Genomic DNA, 21,338 nt, shown 5'->3' on the forward strand with positions numbered 1-21,338 from the left:
ATTCTGAACTCAGCCTTAAGGAAGGAAGGATATTTTTGTAAAGCTGTTGGGAAAAGGTCATGGCCTTATTTGGGCCTATAGAAATCACATCCTACTATTAATCAAACAGTAAAAATAACTCACCGATTTTACTTCTTATTGCCATACCATGTAGCAAAACCATATACAAAAAAACACAGTGAAGCAAACTAAACACAGATGAAAATTCAAAACGCAACATAATAGGAAGTTTGTGTACTTCACAATAAATAAATGTTATGTAAGTGATACCTTTTAACATCATGCAACATTGGGCAATGTGCTCCACACGTCTCTTGCTCTCTCTCTCTCTCTCTCTCTCTCTTTTTTCTTCGTTTAATTTTAATGGTAAGACCTTTTGTCTGAACACTATCAAGAGAGTGTGGATATAAATAAAATGTAAGCTATTTATTAAATGAACTGAATTTCCCATGTCCCCTCCCAACAATCTAAAAACATTTTTCGAATAGTCCTTCATCTAGAGTTTTTAATCATAAGCGATTTCCTAAATTAAAAAACGTTGTTTTTGCTACTTGTCTTGACGCCCTTTCCTCAGGAAGACAGGACACTCCCCCCTCTCCCACCCAAAAGAGCCAAGGCTAAGTCTAGTCCAGGAGTGTGTGTGTGAGTGTACTGAACGTCTGCTGTCCTGCAAAATGTAGTATGAATTGGATATACTTTTTTTACAATTCCTCCTGGATAACAATCTGTTTATGTTCAAATGGATTTGACACATTATTGCACTGGGACTTAGACACCTAAATTATGTTTGAAGATGAGTGCAGGTGAGTTTTTAGCTTTATAATTGACATTACAAAAAGACAAATAAAGTGATACAGAATACATAAATACATTAAATGTATGATTTTTTTTGTTAGTTTCAGTTTTTAATTTTTCTGTCAGAATTTGCTTTTATATCATTGTATTGTGTTTTATGAAATTGTGACCATATCCATGACTACAGATTTAACAATATAACACTATATGTGATCATTAAAATTTATTTGTTATAGTTTAATTTTAAAGTGTTCAGGGCTTTGCATGTTTATTAACCTCAGACATAAGCAGGGCCAATTACACCAAGTGTGTTTTAAACACATTAAAATGTAAGGCACTCCACACTTAAAAAAAGAGAAGTGCGGCGTGGCTTTTTACGTTGCTAGGCAACCACTGATGCAGCTGTCCTGTCAATCAAATATTGAAGCATGAGCGCTCTTTTGCTGTTAAAAGAAAATCGTTTTTCAATATTTTACTATGTTGTTCCCTTAACTTAGACAAATTAATACATACCTACCTTTTTCAGTACGTGCACTTAATCTTTGTACAGCAGCACGTCGTGAATATGTTAGCATTTAGCTTAGCCCTATTCATTCCTTAGACTGGTGACACACTGGATGCGTGGCGTAAGCGTCTCAGCTGCGTCCGATTTAATTCGTCTCCCATGTTAACAGGTTAGAGCTTGCAGACTGCCTGCGTGAGACGCGCGGAAAACGCGAGCATGCTAGAAATACAACCGGCGCCTATTTTTCACGACACGCAAGCGTGTTGGAAGCATTTCCAGGCAAAATAGAATAGGAAAATATGTTAATATGTCATTTTGTACACAAATACATAATTATTTTGATGTTTAAAAAGTCTATAGGTTGACATAAATCCAGATTTAAATGTAATTTAATAAATAAATAAATAAATATTGATTTTTCAAATATTGCACATGTCAAACATAGTCTGTTGTGCCGTTAATAGTGTTGACAGTGTGCTTTATCAGTAGGTTTTATATTTATGCCTGGTCTGTCGGCAGCATCCCTATATGTCACCTACTCGGCTACAGCATCAGGCGCGGTTCCTGTTGTGTAAAGACACAGAAAACGCGACACAGACGCAACGCAACTAACACCCAACAGAAACGCCATGCTCAAAAAAAGTGCAGTGCGGCGCACCATGAGTTTCCAAGCGTTTAAAAACGTTTGGTGTGATTGGCACCCCAGGCGGCAAAAAACGCAAGGCTTTCGGCATGCATAAACAGCGCACATAACGCTAACCGATCATAATTTTTTTTTTTTTAAAGGTGCCTGCAACTGCCATAAATGCGTTTGGTGTGATCTGCACCTTAATTTCTTACATTTTCATTATAAATTAACGTTTTCTCCAAAGAATAAAGCAAAAACAAAGTTAATATTAAACATAATAAATTGTTTTAAATAAAGATTCAATGAGATTTTTCACAAAAGCTTGCATTCAGCAAGAAATAAATACATTAAGGGCTAAAACTGATCCACTTTGGTCTTTGCTTTTTTAGAAACATACTACATGAAGTTCATTTAACTCAAAATATTAATAAATTATTTGTACATTATGTTTTTTACAGAGTTTCGAGAGCATGGTCTGGATACCAGAACACACTACCAGGCTGGAAGTCTCTATAAGGGCCAATATCATCTACCTATGCCTGAAAAATGCTGTGACAGTCAGGACCTCAAACCAGCCATTACACCGAAACCTAAAAATTCACTCCGGCATCATCACAGCTCATATGTTTACTTCAGTATGGCCCAAACCAAAAAGAACCTAAACGCAAGACAACACACGAAGGAAGCGCATAAAAATGTACTGCTGGCCCCGGAGGGGTCACAAGAGAGGAAGGACTTTAAGACCAAACATTTCCTACATATAGAAAAGTCTGTACAAATAGAGGAGACAGAACAGGATGTTGTTCTCGAACAGGCGGATGATCTGGGATGCGGGGAAGAGCTGGCGCAGGGAACTAACTTATATTTAGACGGCAAAAGATTTGAATCAGATGAAGAGTCAATAGATTCGTGCAGTAAGAAAAAAGGATCAGAGCAGATACAAGTAGAAGAAATAAGAAAGATGGCATGGGGATGCACTAAAAATAGTGAGTCAATATCATATAATAGTTCAAGCGATTTTCATTTAGCCCCTAATGGAATTTCTAGACACATAACAGACGGTATGTTGAAAGACAGATTATTCAACAACAAAATTTGCACGGAAAAAAAGTTGATTGAAGGATTTTACCCAAATGGAATATACACAAACGATATCATCACACAAACAATGTTTTCCAATGAAGAAGACACAGATGGGATGTTTCCAGACATCTGTGATGCAGGTGAGGCATTGGCAGACAAAGATGGACTTTCTGACTGTGACCTCTTTGAAAACACAGATCCCCTTCAAATAACGGAGACTGAAAAGGATGCTAATGGAGATATAATGAGGGAGGAAGGATCAGAAAGCTCTGATCTGTCTTTATCTTCCATTGAGGAAGATGATGATGAAATCCAGCTGGACAATGGAATAAAGGAAGAACAAGAAAACAATTTGTCAGAGACTAATTCTTCACAGTCTCTCTTGGATGCTATTACATCAGACGATGGTGACCCAGCTGGTACATCATCTGTCTCAAGTTCTTCATCTTCTTCATCTCAGACGTCTCTTGTCATGGGATCTGACACAGTCCGGGACGATGAGGGTGTAGCTGATGCAAATCACAACTATTGTAGCAAAGATGTAATGGACCAAAATGACCAAACCACCCAATCAGTGTCTGCAGACAGTGACCTTAAGGTCACCCTAAATCCAGATCTCATCGGGGCCCTCTCACTTGTTCAACACCAACCTGAAAGTTTAATGCAGAATGAAGCAGATGGTGGCAATGGGCAAGAAGAAGAGCTTACCTTAAATTTACCAACTGAGAAATCAGACCTGACTGTTCTTACAGTAGAAAATTTATATGAAGAGACAGAGCCAATAATTCAAGCAAAGGACTTCCTGCAGAACAGGAAGTACTTTATGACTCGCTCCATATCTGTGGAAACCCCCGGTAAAAACCTTGACCTAATGAGTAGCCCAGCAACAGGAAACGGGCGACTTTTGCTACACCCACGTTCCCTCTATCCAGATCATTGTTTTATTGGAGATAGCAGGCCTGCGCTAACCGGCTCATTAGGATGTCTCTCCCAAGGCTTTAATACCTCTGCCAACTTAGCTAAAATGACCAGGGTGGATATACCACCCCCTTTTGAACTGGCTTCCATCACAAAGCGACCGATCAGAAAAAGTTCTCCGTCCCTGTCAAGCGAAATCTCCACCTCTTGCAAGAAGCCTGATTTTGGGTTGAAGCGATACTTTTTGCCATTACGATTCCTTAGGAAATCCGATCGGAAAAGCGCCATAGATAATCGCTCGAATTCTTCCAGGTCATCTTCTGAGTCGAGCCCAGGGTCTTGCAAACGCATGGATTTTATCAGGCATAACATGGGCAGCCCTGAGTTGCAGAGGAGCCCAGATTGTACACCGCCAATGTCCCCTTCTTCCTTTCTCGTCCAAAAGAACAGGCAAAAACCGGGACTGAACTTAACGCTTAATAAAGATTTGGCTGTCAGCACCATTTCTATAGAGGGAGATAATTTGTTTCATTCCCTCTTTGAACCCATCCCATTGTCTAAACCTCGATCGTTTTCATCTCCCAATGCTGATTCATCAGAATATGAGAACGTCCCGAGTACTTCGTCTCACTATGAGAATGTACAGATTCGCCTTCTGAACCCCGTCATTCAGAGTCAACGAAACCAGGGTTCAGCAGGTGATACCGATGGATATGTGGATATGAGCAGTCTGCCAGGCTTCCAGGGTAAAAGTCAGTCATCTGAGCAAGAGACAGATAGGTACAAATATACAAGTATAATTCATATAAAAATCAGATTTAAAGAAATAGTTCACCCCAAAAATGGGATAATGGCATTTAATAGTTTAATAGCCTTTATTATACATATCTATGGAGGTGAGGTCAGGTGGAACACTGACCTTTGACCCAATGTTAAAAAAACATTAATTCACTTCAGAAGACATTTAATAACTGTATGGATAAGTTTTTGATGGATTGATTTGCTTTTTGAAGCTTTACAAATTGGCACTATCATTATAAAGCTGAAAATACCCAAAATATTTTTTTAATATAACTCCAACTGTGTTTGGCTGAAAGAATAAAGTCATATACACATACAGTACGCTTGAGCGTGAGTAAAATATGGGCTAATTTTAATTTTTGGGGTGTATTTCTCAGTTAGCATTTTTTATTTTGCACTTTTGTTAATGATGTGCGTTTTTTCTTATTCTACATGTTCAATTGAAGTACCTACACATTCTGTTCTCCTAATGTGAGGCCAGATGGAACAGTGGGTGTGTCTGTGGGTGTGGCTTGTACACAAGAGAAAAAGACAAAGACATTGGACAAGATGGTGAGCTGTTTGTTTATGAGATGTTCTTTGTCATGTTGGTGAGTTTGTTAAGGCATATTGCGACTCAGTTTTTACTATATTTCAGACTATCAGCTGCTCCAGGGCATTTTACAGTGCTAAAGAGCTTCTCGACAGTGAGGCACAGTAAGTCAAAATATTACAACACTGAACCAGGGGCATAGCCAGAATTTTATTTTTGGGGGTCCTATCCTAAAATAATGGGGCAACACATATATATATATATATGATGTAGATGGCACATTGTCACCGAATATTAATGAACTCCCATGCGAAGATGACAGCGTAAGTTACGCACAACAACAAGTGACATGAGCTAATCCAATGAAGTTTGAAATTAGCTGCATTTTACCGCGCAGCATTTTGATTGGTCAATCTATCAATCAGATTAAGAAATCAACATTTTCTTATTTTATTTTAAGCAATTGGAAATCTGAGGGGGCTGGACATGTACATGAGGGGGCCAAGGCCCACCCAGGCCCCCTCGTGGCTACGCCTCTACACTGAACAAATTAATTTTGCAACCATAAACATCAATCATAAAAAATATATAAAGCATGTCTTGCAAAAAAGCAATATGTAGAAAAAACTAAAAGTAAATAAATGTGTTAAAAATTACTTTATATTAGCATTATTGGATTAGCAAATTTTAACGTGTAGATCACAGTTTCTCTTTAAGACTTTCAAATATGTGTAAAATATGTCTGATTAGAAAAATTTGAAATCAATGTTTTTATTTCTTTTTCCATTTTTAGGCATGTTAAGACGTTACAACTTCTCTGTGAGGTGGGTTTATTTATATATTTATTTGTGACTTATGTTTGTTTTGTTGTAGCCTGTGCTTTTCTGTAAGACTTACAGGTTTGAGCCAATCAATGTAATTGAGCAAATCCATAAGAATAATTTCTACACAAAACCTCTAAAGCTTTATGGACCACAGAGAAACCATCAGGCATGAAAGAGATTGCATAACTAGCTTACTTGGAGCCTAAAAGTACACCTTTTAATTAACTGTTCGAGTTAAGCATGTAATCTGAATTATCTTCATTGTCACGTTCCATTTAAAACACTTATATCATTGTTCAGTGAGAAGTGAACAATGAGAATTTAATAAAATTTAAATACATAAACCAGTATCTTACAAAAACTGAAGCAAAGACATTTTCGCTGATTCACTTTCTTAATAGACTGTTAAAGAAGATGAGAGGCTAATGAAGGTGTGGACAGAGATACCTGATATTCATTTTCTGCATCAAAACATACACGCACTACTAGAGAGCCGCATGAAAGAATGGTAAGACATCACACACAAAAACACCAGCATAGACTTTTGAAACTATTTTAATGTGTCTCATTTTAAATGTCAAGTCATTTCAAACTCATTGTTCAACATGATGTTAAACATTTTACATAATTTTCTGGCAATTTTAGTTGCCAATAAGGCTGTAAAAAGTTATGGAAAAGCTTTGTATATTTTGCAATTCTTATATTTCATTAAAGGAATATTCCATTTTCTTAAAAGAAAAATCTAGATAATTTACTCACCACCATGTCATCCAAAATGTTGATGTCTTCTTTGTTCAGTCGAGAAGAAATTATGTTTTTTGAGGAAAACATTCCAGGATTTTTCTCATTTTAATGGACTTTAATGGACACCAACACTTAACACTTAACACATAACAATTTTTTTTAACGGAGTTTCAAAGGACTATAAACAATCCCAAACGAGGCATAAGGGTCTTAGCAAAACAATTGTCATTTTTGACAATAAAAATAACAAATATACACTTTTAAAGCACAACTTCTCGTCTAGATCCGGTCCAGCGCGACCTAACGTAAATGCGTAGTGACGTTAGGGAGGTCACGTGTTACATATATAAAACGCACATTTGCGGACTATTGTAAACAATAAACTTACACAAAGACATTAATTAGTATCAGTTGACATACAACACCGTAGGAACGGTCCTCTTTCTCAACACTTGTAAACACTGAGGCGAAGTTTCGCGTTCGTCCTCTGTGACGTCATGATGTATTGCGTGGGGTCGCGCTGGCACATCACGCCCGGCTCTAGACGAGAAGTTGTGCTTTAAAAGTGTATATCTGTTATTTTTATTGTCAAAAATGACAATCGTTTTGCTAGATAAGACTCTTATGCCTCGTTTGGGATTGTTTATAGTCCTTTGAAACTCCGTTGAAAAAAACTGTTAAGTGTTGAGTTAAGTATTAATTGTTGGTGTCTATTAAAGTCCATTAAAATAAGAAAAATCCTGCAATGTTTTCCTCAAAAAACATAATTTCTTCTCGACTGAACAAAGAAAGACATCAACATTTTGGATGACATGGTGGTGAGTGGATTGTCTGGATTTTTCTTTTAAGAAAATGGAATATTCCTTTAAGCAATATAAATCTGCTTTGTATAATATACAGCTAACCACCATGTTGAACAACTCTAAGACTTTTTCCAGTGTTTAGGATGGTGCAGTGTATATGTGTGGATCATAAATCATTTGTCATAATTTCATTTGTCAATTCCAGGAATCAGAATGAAGGGATTGCTGAAATCATCCTGGCAAAGAAGCCAGAGTTTTCCATTTTCTCCTCTTTCATCAGTCACTATGATGAAAAACTGAATTATATGGAGCATATAAAGAGCACAGTAAGAAAGACATTATGTTTTTCCTTTAAAAATGAATTAAACCAATTGTTTGCTTGTTGGTTTTAGTTGTGTGTTTTAAAACAAACTGTAGGATTATTTAAAATCACTTTTATTGGTGTATCTATACACTGTAAAAAATTCTTTGCTGCATTTAATTTTTTATCAACTCAGATTTACAAGTCACCTTAACTTACTATTATTTATCTTGATGAAATGAGTTGTTATAACTTATTAAATATAGTTGAAAAAAGTCAACTTAATCTTATACGTTGTAGCAACTAATGTCAAGATAAATAATAGTAAATTGACATGACTTCTGAGTAAATCTGAGTTGATTCAACAAAAAATTAAAGAGGCAAAGATTTTTTACATTGGATATGTGTAATGTATATTACATACAGTTTTTGTGTTTCAGTTATCAGATGTAATAATCCTGAAAAAGCAGCTTCTGCAGGTCATCGTGCACGTCCTGCAGTATCGCATGCTATTGACAGGTAACTCTGCCACTACTTAATATGATGCTGTTTGTTTTCACCATCATTAATGTTCTTTTAAAGGATAGTTTAATCCAAAATTAAAGTTTTGTCATATTTTAATTACCCTGTTCTGAATTAATGACTTTTGTCTGTAAGACACATTATTAGACCTTTTAAAGAATTTTGATGTTTTTCATACAATAAAAACAACTAGCCAGTCCCTTATGTTCTAGAAATAGTTACTCTATACAGGTTTAAAACAGCATTTAACTTTTTAAATGACTATTTACTTTTTAATTACTAAATCCGTGACATTTTTGTGCATCTATTTTCTTACAGACTACCTAAATAATATCTCACCAGACTCTAGAGAGTTTCAAGATACACAAGGTAAAGTGCTGCATTTCTCAGAATCTTATCAATTGGATTTTTTAATCATTGTGATGTGGTGTTTTTATTTTTCATTGCATTAATTTCTGTTAACACACACGTTTTTTTTCTGCTCTCTGCTATGCGTAAACACTGCAGATATCGCCACAATATAAGCAACAAGTGTATACAGCCTAACACTTGAGTGGTTGCATCAGTAATGTTCAAGCCTTTTTGTTATGTACTTATCCAGTCCTAACAAGGTCATTTTTATTTAATCTTGACATTATCACAATGGAGTCCCTCTTTTGAATCCTGCAGCATCTATCAAACAATAATATTACTTAAGCACCAGCAAATCTAGGATCTATCGTCTAAAGCAAATACCCCTTGACCCATCATGATCATGCATATTGATTCATATTTAACAAGACGTTGCACATATATGGGTGATTCTCACGAAAACTTGGTTTTAAAAATGTCAAGCATGAAAATGTAAAAATTGCTTAAATTTACTTTTTTCCCACCAGACATTGAAAAACAAAGTCTGGAGTAAATGTGATTTAAATTAATTAATTTAAAAACTTTTACTTATCATTTAACACTTTTTGTAACATAATTTAAAAAATTAGTTCTAAAAAATCTCATTACCGCAACAGTCAGAAAACATCAACACTGACATATTTTCAAAATGACATGACAAACCTGAAAGAACATAATTTGGAGATTCTGTACATGCATTTAAAATCAAAGTATTATGCTTCTATTAATTAAATTAACATTTAATAAGCATCTGTTGCGGTAATGATAATCAAAATGTCGTGTAAGCATTCTGACAAGACAATATTTCAAATTAACTGTAAAAAAATGATCTTACCTGGTAGCCATCTTGAAGTAACTGGTCCATGTACTTGGTCACTCAAAATCAAACTTTATTAAAATTCTGTATGTGTGCTTAAACTGTTCTCAAAAAGTGTTGCGGAGGATGAGAACATCAGGCATGGACACATCATTTTCCTAATTTTTCTTCATTATTATTATACATGAATATTCAGTAAATATTTTTTCTGTCATCTAAAGTAGTCTAGCAAAACATCCATTTATTTATTGTTCTTAATATTTTTGTGTTAATTTTATTAAATTACAACATAACGCATGTTCAAACACAGCCGGACACATTGCGGTAATGAGAATTTCAGCAGAAAATGAGATAAAATTTACAATTATAAATTCTTATGTTGAAATCACACAGTGCGCAAGGTAGAACACAGTATTGTGTTAATTCTGATGCTTTTTAATGTTACTATATTACACATTTTAAAGCTAAAATCATTAGTGCCGTGGTGTTTCAATGGTTTCGTGAGAATCACCCATATAACATAGTAAGCAAGGTTATTTTGCACACATGTATATCAGTTCTGTTACTAATATTGCCACATTGATTCCCAAACTTTCAGATGCTTTGGTGGTGGTTTCTGATATTGCTTATCAGGTCAATGACAGCCTGAAGAATGGAGTAAGTATATGTGGCTTAAATGTGCTTCCAGAAAGTTGATGTTGGGACATATGGGTGTAAAATGAATCAAATAACTTCATGTGTAAAAGTTTTAGCTATTTTTTCTCTATCAGGCGGATCTCCTGCGACTGGTCCATATAGAGCACAGTGTTCTGGGTCTGACAGATCTCATACAGCCTGGAAGAGTAAGTAATGCAATGGCTGACTGGTCGTGTAACACTGTACACATTTTCCAATAGAGGGTATGCACGTGACGTCACCTTCGGCGAAAGTGACTGTGGTTACACCCCCCGAGTGGCAAAAGACAGAGCGGCAGAATGTGAAATTTCACAGTATGAAATTAGCGAAAACACAAGGAAAACGCGTCTAAATGGGAAAAAGCTGTTGTGCGATAGACTGTACTAACAGATTAACAAGAATTCGGAGCTATCGTTTTACAGACTGCCAAAAAACACAGAAAGGATAAGTAAATAAATCGTTCAATGCCAACGTCCGCAGACCACAGGTGGGTTGATAAGTTGCTAGGGTCACTATCAAGCAGATGTTTTACTTTCTACTTAGAAGTATTTTTCAAGTATTTGTATTTTATTCATATTTTTCTTTGAAAAACATACATTTTAAAGCATATTATCATAATTCTTAATCTATTACATTTCATAAATACAAGTTTTTGTTTTACATTTAATATTTAAGTACATAAACGTACTTTTACTCAAGTAAAAATACACCATTTTTATGTAATTAGGTATTAAATACATTTTAATATGCAATATTAAAGAATACACAGTATGATTTTATGCTTTAGAATGTAGTGAAGTAAAAAATGTTCAAATACACACACCCTAATAAAGCACAGATGCTTGGAAAATGTAACTAATGTAACTAAGTATTGTCTCCCTCAGCTATCAAGTACAACTAAATTCAATTTAAGCTGATAATAGTCAGTTTTACTGGCATTTTCGCAGCAGTCGCTATGAAAACCAGCCATTTTGTTGAAAGTTTGCCACTCGACCGGGCGAGCTCCGGCGTGGTCACTTGGAAAAGTGACGTCAATGCATACCCTCTATCAAATGCGGTTATCAAATCAGGTATCAAATGTATCGGAGGTGTGGCCTGGTGGTGTACATGTGGTCGTGCTATTCAAGTTTGCGTCTGGCTAAGTCATTTCCCGATACCCTTCACCACCCCAACCTCCCTTATCATTTCCTGTTTACTCTTCCTCTGTCCTATCTATAATAGAGCAAGTAAAATTTGTTAAAGGTACACTCAGTGTTTTTATGTTTATTATTTACATTATAATATTAAAGATCTAAAGGTTATATTTTCACATAATGTTCTTTAAATTATGTAGGATGATTTAATGTAAAAAACAGTAAATTACAATAAAAGTGTAAAGTTTTTGCATGATCCAGGCTACTAGGTGTTAAAATGCAAATAATGGTTTATTTTCATCTGTTCCCAAGGTGTTTGTTAAAGAGGGCACCCTGATGAAGGTCAGCAGGAAGTGCAAGCAGCCACGTCACCTTTTCTTAGTAAGTTTAATTTGGTTTCATACCGTACATATAATTGTTGTTTAGTATGATGAGATGATCAGGTGTTGATCCCACACAAAGAGACACAGGGTATCCTGGCAGGATGTTGTTCTGTGTGTGTTTATGTCTCTACATGTGCTATTGTTTTGCCGGTCCGCTCGCTGCCTAAAATAAGCCTGTGGGAACGAGGTCAGAGCGATAACAGAGTTGAGATAACAGAACGTCAAGTGATGGGTTATAAGCAGGTTATAAGATGGGATGTCAAAAATAATGTGTTTTGCAGGATTTTTGCCTGCCAGACAGTTATGTGGTGAGACGGGCATGTGTCCAGACTGCTAAACTCAAATGTCTTTCATGTTTTATTGTGAAATACTAGACAGTCTGTGGTATTTTGTAGTTTTGTATGCACCACTGCCCTAGTTATATGTACACTGTTAGATAAAATGTTCAAAATATGTACCCCAGCTGTCACTGGGGCAGTACCCTTTAAAAAGGCCCTAATATCTACCATTTGGTACTACAGATATGCATTTTGTACCAATGTGTTCCTTTGAGATACCAATATACACTCACCTAAAGGATTATTAGGAACACCTGTTCATTTTCTCATTTATGCAGTTATCTTATCAACCAATCACATGGCAGTTGCTTCAGTGCATTTAGGGGTGTGGTCCTGGTAAAGACAATCTCCTGAACTCCAAACTGAATGTCAGAATGGGAAAGAAAGGTGATTTAAGCAATTTTGAGAAGTGGCATGGTTGTTGGTCCCAGACGGTCCGGTCGGAGTATTTCACAATCTGCTCAGTAACTGGGATTTTCACGCACAGCCATTTCTAGAGTTTACAAAGAATGGTGTGAAAAGGGAAAAACGTCCAGTATGCGGCAGTCCTGTGGGCGAAAATGCCTTTTGATGCTAGAGGTCAGAGGAGAATGAGCCGACTGATTCAAGCTGATAGAAGAGCAACTTTAACTGAAATAACCACTCGTTACAACCGAGGTATGAAGCAAAGCATTTGTGAAGCCACAACACGCACAACCTTGAGGAGGATGGGCTACAACAGCAGAAGACCCCACCGGGTACCACTTACCTCCACTACAAATATGAAAAAGAGGCTACAATTTGCACAAGCTCACCAAAATTGGACGGTTGAAAACTGGAAAAATGTTGCCTGGTCTGATGAGTCTCGATTTCTGTTGAGAGATTCAGATGGTAGAGTCAGAATTTGGGGTAAACAGAATGAGAACATGGATCCATCATGCCTTGTTACCACTGTGCAGGCTGCTGGTGGTGGTGTAATGGTGTGGGGGATGTTTTCTTGGCACACTTTAGGCCCCTTAGTGCCAATTGGACATTGTTTAAATGCCACGGCCTACCTGAGCATTGTTTCTGACCATGTCCATCCCTTTATGACCACCATGTGCCCGTCCTCTGATGGCTCCTTCCAGCAGGATAATGCACCATGTCACAAAGCTCGAATCATTTCAGTTGGTTTCTTGAACATGACAATGAGTTCACTGTACTAAAATGGCCCCAACAGTCACCAGATCTCAACCCAATAGAGCATCTTTGGGATGTGGTGGAACGGGAGCTTCGTGCCCTGGATGTGCATCCCATAAATCTCCATCAACTGCAAGATGCTATCCTATCAATATGCGCCAACATTTCTAAAGAATGCTTTCAGCACCTTGTTAAATCAATGCCACGTAGAATTAAGGCAGTTCTGAAGGCAAAAGGGGGTCAAACACAGTATAAGTAGGAGTTCCTTTAGGTGAGTGTATACCTCTGAGTTACATGTACTTATGCACTCTTTAGGTGCAAAGCTGTACTTATTTGAAAGGGTACAGCCCCATTGACAGCTGGGGAACATATTTTGACGATTTGTGGACAACGCAGAAGAAATTGTATTAGACCAGGGGTTCCCAAACTCAGTCCTGAAGGGCTACTTCAGCATACTTCAGGTGTTTGATTAAGGTTACTAAGCATACTAGAAATTTCCAGGTATACGAAAGCATACTAGAAACTTCCAGGCAGGTGTGTTGAGGCAAGTTGGAGCTAAACTCTGCAGGACACTGGCGAATTTGGGTACCCCTGCATTAGACTGAAAAAAAAAATCGATCACTCCAGGTATCTGCATAAAGCTGGCCAACAGAAGTTACTGTTTTGAGAAAGCTGTTGACAACTAATGCGCAATATGCATCAGACGGTCTGTGAATAGACTGTGAGCTGTCGTAGGCGTGCCATCTGCAACTAAAATTACATAAGAAATTATTTACCTGCTTGGGATACAAGTGACTTATATAGGATAGCAATTTAAATCATGATTTGTTGACAGGAGCCGTAATGTTATTGGGCAAGACGACTATTAGTTGACACGTACTTGTCAGCAAATCATGTTTCATCATATGGTTGCTTTATTCATAATACAAGCTGTACTATTGTCTTAACGTACTTTTATAGTGTTGTTGTCTACAGTATGAAGGATAAAGGGAGTATGTGTGTATTTGCAAGTGCGCTTGCTGTTCTGTGTGCTAGTGTGTTTTTAGAGCTTGTGTCATTCTTCCCCCCTGTGGTGAAGATTTGTTATAACAAGCATGCAGAAACCCTTTAAACTTTTTTATTAAGCCTTACTTTTACATTTCAGATGAATGACATAATGCTGTACACATATCCTCAGCAAGATGGCAAATACAGACTCATCAACACATTGCCACTGGCAGGGATGGAGGTACCGACAGCATCCTGCAACACATTATTCACTATGTACAGTTTAAAGGGGACATTTCACAAGACTTTTTATAGATGTAAAATAAATATTTGGTGTCCCCAGAAGAATACATATGTGAAGTTTTATCTAAAAATACCATATAGATAATTTATTATTGTATGTTAAAATTGGCACTTTGTACGTGTGAGCAAAAATATGCCATTTTTGGGTGTGTCCTTTTAAATGTAAATGAGCTGATCTCTGCACTAAATGACAGTGCAGTGGTTGGATAGTGTAGATTAAGGGGTGGTATGATCCCTCTCTGACATCACAAGGGGAGCCAAATTTCAATGACCTATTTTTTCACATGCTTGCCAATTGCATAAATGTAAACAAAATGTCTTTCAGGTCAGTAAACTGCCTATGGAGAACACTCAGTATGCATTGAAAATAGCAGTAAAGGACATAAGCATCACTCTGTCTGCTGGGTAAATTTCATTGACATACACATACTGTACTCACATGCACTTCTCCTTGAGGTGTGACTAAAGCGTGTTTTCCTGTGTGCAGGTCTTGCACAGAGCGTGATGGTTGGTTTGTTACACTAAATCGGACATTAGTTGACTTTGGTGTGGTGTCAGGAGACCCAGTTGACTGTCTTGAGGTAAGGATCCTACTAAATAGTATACAACATTTAGAGTATTTGCAGTCCTAGAATTTGCAACCTTGTGTTGGAGGTTGCAAAAGGGTATTAAAGGGTACATATGCCAATTCTTACAAGTCTCCGATGTGCCTAGAATGTGCCTGTGAAGTTTCAGCTCAAAATATCTCACAGATCATTTGTTATAAAGTGTCCAAAATGCCCCGATTTGGGTGGGAGCAAAAAAGTAATGCGCATATGTGTGTACCTTTAAAGGCAAATGAGCTACAGCTCCTCACTCCCTTACCTACAGAAAGTGAGTGCTTTTGGTTAAAATTAGTAAATACAGTCTGAGACAATAGTATATGTATCGCATTAGAGCTACAACGTGCTAAGAAACACATTTAGTAAAGCTTTTGGGAAAGTCAGTCAGTGGTGGTGGGCGGGGCTTAATCAGTGTGACGTCACATTAACAACATAATCAAAACAGCATGTCTAATAAAAATGCTTTGGTTTGATGTGGATAAAAAATAAAGGAGATGGGTGGGTTTTTTCATTGTAGGGTTGTGTTCACACACTGCCAACACACATTTATGTCCAAATACTTTGTAAAAGTTGATTTTGCATAATATGTGCCCTTTAATAAGATTGAATAATGAGTCAACCAGGGGCGGCTTGTGACTGCTCTTCCGAGGGGTGCAAATTCAAAATATGTGTTCGGATATGTGTTCGGAGTGTCGTGTGTTGCTCGCGTTTTCAAAATATGTGTTTTTTGCGTCATGTGAACCATGTGCATCACGTGTTTTGTCAAAATAATTGCCTTCTGCAGACGCGTCAAAACCGTTTATGATAAAAGAGACGCTCACGTTCACAAAATACACGCAAGACACTCCCTTAACAGCAAACTCTGATTACGCATGAGATTATGTGAGTATCTGGAAAACGCGAGCGTCTCTTTTCTTTTTTAAGACACGTGATGCACACAGGTTCACTAGACGCGGCGAACACATATTTTGAAATTACGAACCAATCACATGACGGGCTACATACATGTTGTGATTTCGCATCGTGTGCCCTCGAAAAAAAGAAGTCACCAGCCGACACTGGAGTCAATTGGTCATTTTATACATAAAAACATTCTGCTGACAGACGTGTGTTTGTTTCTATTACAATAATTGCATGTGTCTTGTGCTTTAGTTATTAGGGCCAGAGATGTGTCTGGGCGAGAACGCTCCACCCCTCATGTCAGTTTTCCAGGTGACATCTTGCATGAACTGTCCGTCTCATTTTAGTCTGACAAACAGACGACATCATTGTCACGCATGTGGAAAGGTACAAACACACATCTGAAACATACAGTATAGGCAGAAAGATTAACTCATGACCTTTCTAAATAGTAATGATGATGATTTTGTCGTTTGTGTAGGTTGTTTGCAAAGATTGTTGCAGGAACAAATTCCCCCTTAAGTACATGAAGAACAGACGAGCCAAAGTGTGTGATCATTGTTACACTGAGCTCCGTAAGAATGGTACATCAAACCTTCTTAACATAGAATGTATATTTATTTCTTATAGCAAATGCAAATCTTTGTCAATTAAAGGATTTTTATTCAACTTTGCACTATTAAGTTAGAATCATTTATGTGTTTGCATTTGTTTAGAAGATGTTGTCACAGTAGTGGAGAGCCACAGTCGGCCACTGTCTACTGTTTTCCAAAACATTCATCCATCGAGTCTGTGGAGGAGCCGCAAGGGCCAGATGTCTTTTAACCAGGTACTGTAGCCCCATCCATGCATCTCTATGCCTAATATATTTATTTTGAGCGTGGCATGGTTGTTGGTGCCAGACGGCCGTTCTGAGTATTTCACAATCTGCTCAGTTACTGGGATTTTTACGCACAACCATTTCTAGGGTTTACAAAGAATGTTGTTAAAAGGGAAAAACATCCAGTATGCGGCAGTCCTGTGGGTGAAAATGCGTTGTTGATGCTAGAGGTCAGAGGAGAATGAGCCGACTGATTCAAGCTGATAGAAGAGCAACTTTGACTGAAATAACCAATCGGTATGCAGCAAAGCATTTGTGAAGCCACAACACGCACAACCTTGAGGCGGAAGGACTACAACAGCAAAAGACCCCACCGGGTACCACTCATTTCCACTACAAAAAGGAAAAAGAGTCTACAATTTGCACACGCTCACAAAAATTGTTGAAAAATGTAGCCTGGTCTGATGAGTCTCGATTTCTGTTGAGACATATTCAGATGGTAGAGTCAGAATTTGGCGTAAACAGAATGAGAACATGGATCCATCATGCCTTGTTACCACTGTGCAGGCTGGTGGTGATGGTGGTGTAATGGTGGGGGGGGGGGGTCTTGGCACACTTTAGGCCCCTTAGTGCCAATTGGGCATCGTTTAAATGCCACGGCCTACCTGAGCATTGTTTCTGACCCTGTCCATCCCTTTATGACCACCATGTACCCATCCTTTGATGGCTACTTCCAGCAGGATAATGCACCATGTCACAAAGCTCGAAACATTTCAAATTGGTTTCTTGAACATGACAAAATGACTGTACTAAAATGGCCCTCACAGTCACCAGATCTCAACCCAATAGAGCATCTTTGGGATGTGGTGGAAAGGGAAGCTTCGTGCCCTGGATGTGCATCCCACAAATCTCCATCAACTGCAAGATGCTATCCTTTCAATATGGGCCAACTTTTCTAAAGAATGCTTTCAGCACCTCATTGAATCAATGCCATGAGAATTAAGGCGAAAAGGGGGTCAAACACAGTATGGTATTCCTAATAATCCTTTAGGTGTGTGTACATCAGCCGCCGGGCTAAACGGCTTGATGTGTGTGCCACCTTAGAGGATTTTGCAACGAAAGACAGTAAAATTTGTTAAATACCTATGAAATTACTACATTGACATTTGTGAAAATAAGGTTTAACCTTTTCATTGCCATTAAACTGAAATGACTGAATCCAAACATTAAAAGCCTGCTAAAGTGAAAGGGGGTTTTGCATCTGGACTCTCATATTCTACCCCAAAATGAAAAGAAAAAATACCTAACTAAGGAAAATTGGAGAAAGTGTTTAATTCATAAAACAGGAGTAAAGAATTGAAATAGGATAGGCTAATGGGTTGAACAGGTTTTGCGAGATTTACCGTAAAGTGTCAATCAAATACGATGTCTTGTTGCCTAGGTGACAGAGCCTGAGGGTGAGATGAGTGGAACCCTGCAGAGGTGCAAGAACAGTAAGAGAAGTTGGAAAAGCTTGTGGTTCCTCCTTAAAGACAAAGTTCTCTACACGTACCCACAGCCTGAGGTAGTATACAGGCACTTTTAAGTCATGTAACTTACAGTGTGCATTTTAACCTAAATTCTCTCTTCTCTCTCTCTTTCTGTTTATCCCTGATATAAGGAGAGGCTTGCATGCGAGACGCTCCCTCTGTTAGGTTTCTCCGTGAGGTCGGAGATAGAAGGAGAGAGCAGTGTTTTTCAGCTGTACCACAGAAGCACACTTTTCTATACTTTTAGGGCACAGGACAGTCACACTGCACAGAAGTAAGAAAATACCCTTGTTTCTTTCTTATTCACACGGTACATTTGCATTTTTGTCATTCAGCCAACGCTTTTATTCAAAGTTACTTTCAAATGAGGCAGATCACAAGTTTGTTGTCATTACAATACTTGTAATACCAGTACAAGTGTGTTCCCTGGAATTAAACCCATGACCTTGGTGTAGCAAGCACAACACTACTACTATAGCTGAGCTACACACTCAAAAAAAAGATTTGTTAATTTTTTGACACCTTTTTGTGCTATGCTATTTAACACATTATGTGTCATTTTGTGTTTAAAAAGTGCTGACAAATGTGTTGTTCCAGTAATAACACCGAGATGTGTCTAATTTGGGACAACACATTTAGTGTGATTTTGTTGTTTTAACACAGTGCAGGATAACATTACATAGCCTACTGTAGAACGGATTTTTAGTTAATTTAAAGATTTTCTGCTTGTTCTGTTGTAGATGGGTCAACGCCATGGAAGAGGCTACAGTCCTGTAGAATCAGCTGACCTGGTTATGCCGTCTGCGGATATATCTGTCACTGAGCAATGCATTTAAATGTCCCATTTGAAAATCATTACCAGTGTGACCGACAAGATTGAACGAGTCAGAGGGCAAAATCGTGACTTAACGGAGATATATTTGGAATGCCAAGGGAACAATATGCTCACACTCAGACTTGAATTCCGTGCCAAATTCTTCCTCCAAAGACATTGTTGAGCCATGGACCGGCTCTCATTTATATTACCCCTTACAACATTTTAAAAACCAATTACACATTACCTAACCCTTCTAAGTGCCATATGCAATACACTGAATAATACTGTATATATTATAATACCTCAGGGCTCTAACAGCTATTGGTACACTTAAAAAAATGCTGGGTTATTTTCAATTTAGCGTTGGGTCAAAAAGGGACGAGCCCAGCAGCTGGGTTGAAATGAACCTAGAAAATGTTTATATTTGACCCAACAATGGGTTAAATTTCAACCCAGCAGGGTGGGCTCGTCCCTTTTGACCCAATGCCTGGACAATAACGCAGCATTTTTTAGAGTGTATAGAGAAAGTTTTAAGGTTGAGAGATTTGGAGCTTATTTAAGTCGCCATGAAATGGAAGTAGCGATTGACTTATTTTCCCCCTGGTGATGTATGTCCGAGTGAAACAGCTTCTGAAATGAAAAACGGTAGGGCTGGACTTGAATTCGTCCATTGAGAATTGATTGGATCAATGGAAGTTGGGTCTTTGATAATTGCTGCGATCTTTCCCTGGACCCCACCCACCTGCCATACTACATGACCGGAAGTAAAGAGAGATTGTTTTGAGATTTGTGTTTTTGATTAAAGCATAGACTGTAAAAAAAGATGGACGAAGCAACATCGCTTTTTTCCATTGTAATGAATTGAAGCCAAAAATGTCCGACCATGGGCGCTGCCATGTTACGTAAAAACGTCAATTTGGAGCCAGGGCATGCGCAGAAGGAATCGTACGTGGAGCCCTGTTTTTATAGCATCAAATTACTTACTAAAATGAAACTTATCACAAAAATAAACACTTAACAGCGTGATAACAACTACCTTTCGGAAAAAAATTGGAAGTGTAAATAATGTTTTTATTTAAACCCAAGTCGTGGTCATTTGCATGGAGATGGCGGGTTTATGACTTGTACTGCAGCCAGCCACCAGGGGGCGATCAAAGAGCCAGCGGCTTCACTTTTCAAGATGTATGAAGCACACCTGGATTAAAGATTATGATGGCACATTAATTTTTTTTTAAATAATGAAGCTCACAGATAAGTCATTTGTTAAAAAATACCACAGTATTCCAAAAAAAATTACATTTTTTTTATTTTAATTTCATTGTGACTAAGTTCAATCTATGACTTTATTTTATTTGTATATTTATGATAATGTCTACTAATGTATTTCATTTGAACAATGACTAATTTTGGGTTGATACTTTCCCATATAGCAACAGAGCTGGAATTCTTGTTGCATTTCTTCTTCTATTGAATTTACTTACTTTACTTCCACTGTATCAACAGCCTGTAATACTATTAACTTAAATTTTTTGAAATGTGTATCAGTTTGTCAATAAAAATGTATAAAGATACAGTCAGGATTATTTTTTTCTCAACAATATATTCGATAAATTCATAATATTTCCAACAAGCAAAATGTTTAGCTAAGTGAAAGAAACTTTAACTTTTTTTCAAAAAAAGGTACAAAAGCAATCGCTGGAGTGTTCAAAAAGTACACGTTTGTACCTAAAGGGTGCATATTAGTACCTCAAAAGTACTTAGGAATACTTGAAAGGTACATATCTGTAGTTAAATTGTAGATATTAGGACCTTTTTACAGGGTACCATCCCAGTGATGCTTTTTTACCATTTTTCTGACAGTGTTTGTATGTATAATATATGTATAACTTTATAACTTTTATCTGGACATCTCAGCATTTTGTACCAGTTCCACTGACAGTCAGGTTGAGTTCACAGAGAGTGATTTTTAGAGATGAGATTCTGTGATTAAGTAGTTTGAACTGAGTAATTAAAAAGTATATGACGTGTTG

At 37.5% G+C, this 21,338-nt stretch overlaps 1 protein-coding gene across 2 annotated transcripts; it reads left to right on the forward strand.

Annotated features, from left to right (window-relative positions):
• The first annotated feature begins 614 nt into the window (after nt 1–614).
• fgd5b (FYVE, RhoGEF and PH domain containing 5b) lies at nt 615–20,881 on the forward strand. 2 transcript variants are annotated; one of them, XM_073870355.1, is made up of 21 exons: nt 615–803; nt 2,387–4,709; nt 5,177–5,282; nt 5,368–5,426; nt 6,056–6,086; nt 6,488–6,594; nt 7,839–7,959; nt 8,375–8,453; nt 8,775–8,825; nt 10,262–10,320; nt 10,434–10,505; nt 11,784–11,852; nt 14,495–14,578; nt 14,966–15,045; nt 15,128–15,221; nt 16,395–16,529; nt 16,624–16,726; nt 16,862–16,971; nt 18,404–18,526; nt 18,623–18,765; nt 19,232–20,881. In XM_073870355.1, the coding sequence occupies exons 1-21, from the start codon at nt 794–796 to the stop codon at nt 19,266–19,268; spliced, it is 3,996 nt and encodes a 1,331-aa protein (XP_073726456.1). In that variant the 5' UTR covers nt 615–793; the 3' UTR covers nt 19,269–20,881. The 2 variants fall into 2 exon arrangements, with proteins under 2 accessions (XP_073726456.1, XP_073726455.1); XM_073870354.1 differs by having other exon boundaries at nt 616–803; nt 16,859–16,971.
• The last annotated feature ends 457 nt before the right edge of the window (nt 20,882–21,338 follow it).

The sequence above is a fragment of the Misgurnus anguillicaudatus genome, chromosome 8 (genome assembly GCF_027580225.2).
Source record: "Misgurnus anguillicaudatus chromosome 8, ASM2758022v2, whole genome shotgun sequence".
Lineage (NCBI taxonomy): Eukaryota > Metazoa > Chordata > Actinopteri > Cypriniformes > Cobitidae > Misgurnus > Misgurnus anguillicaudatus.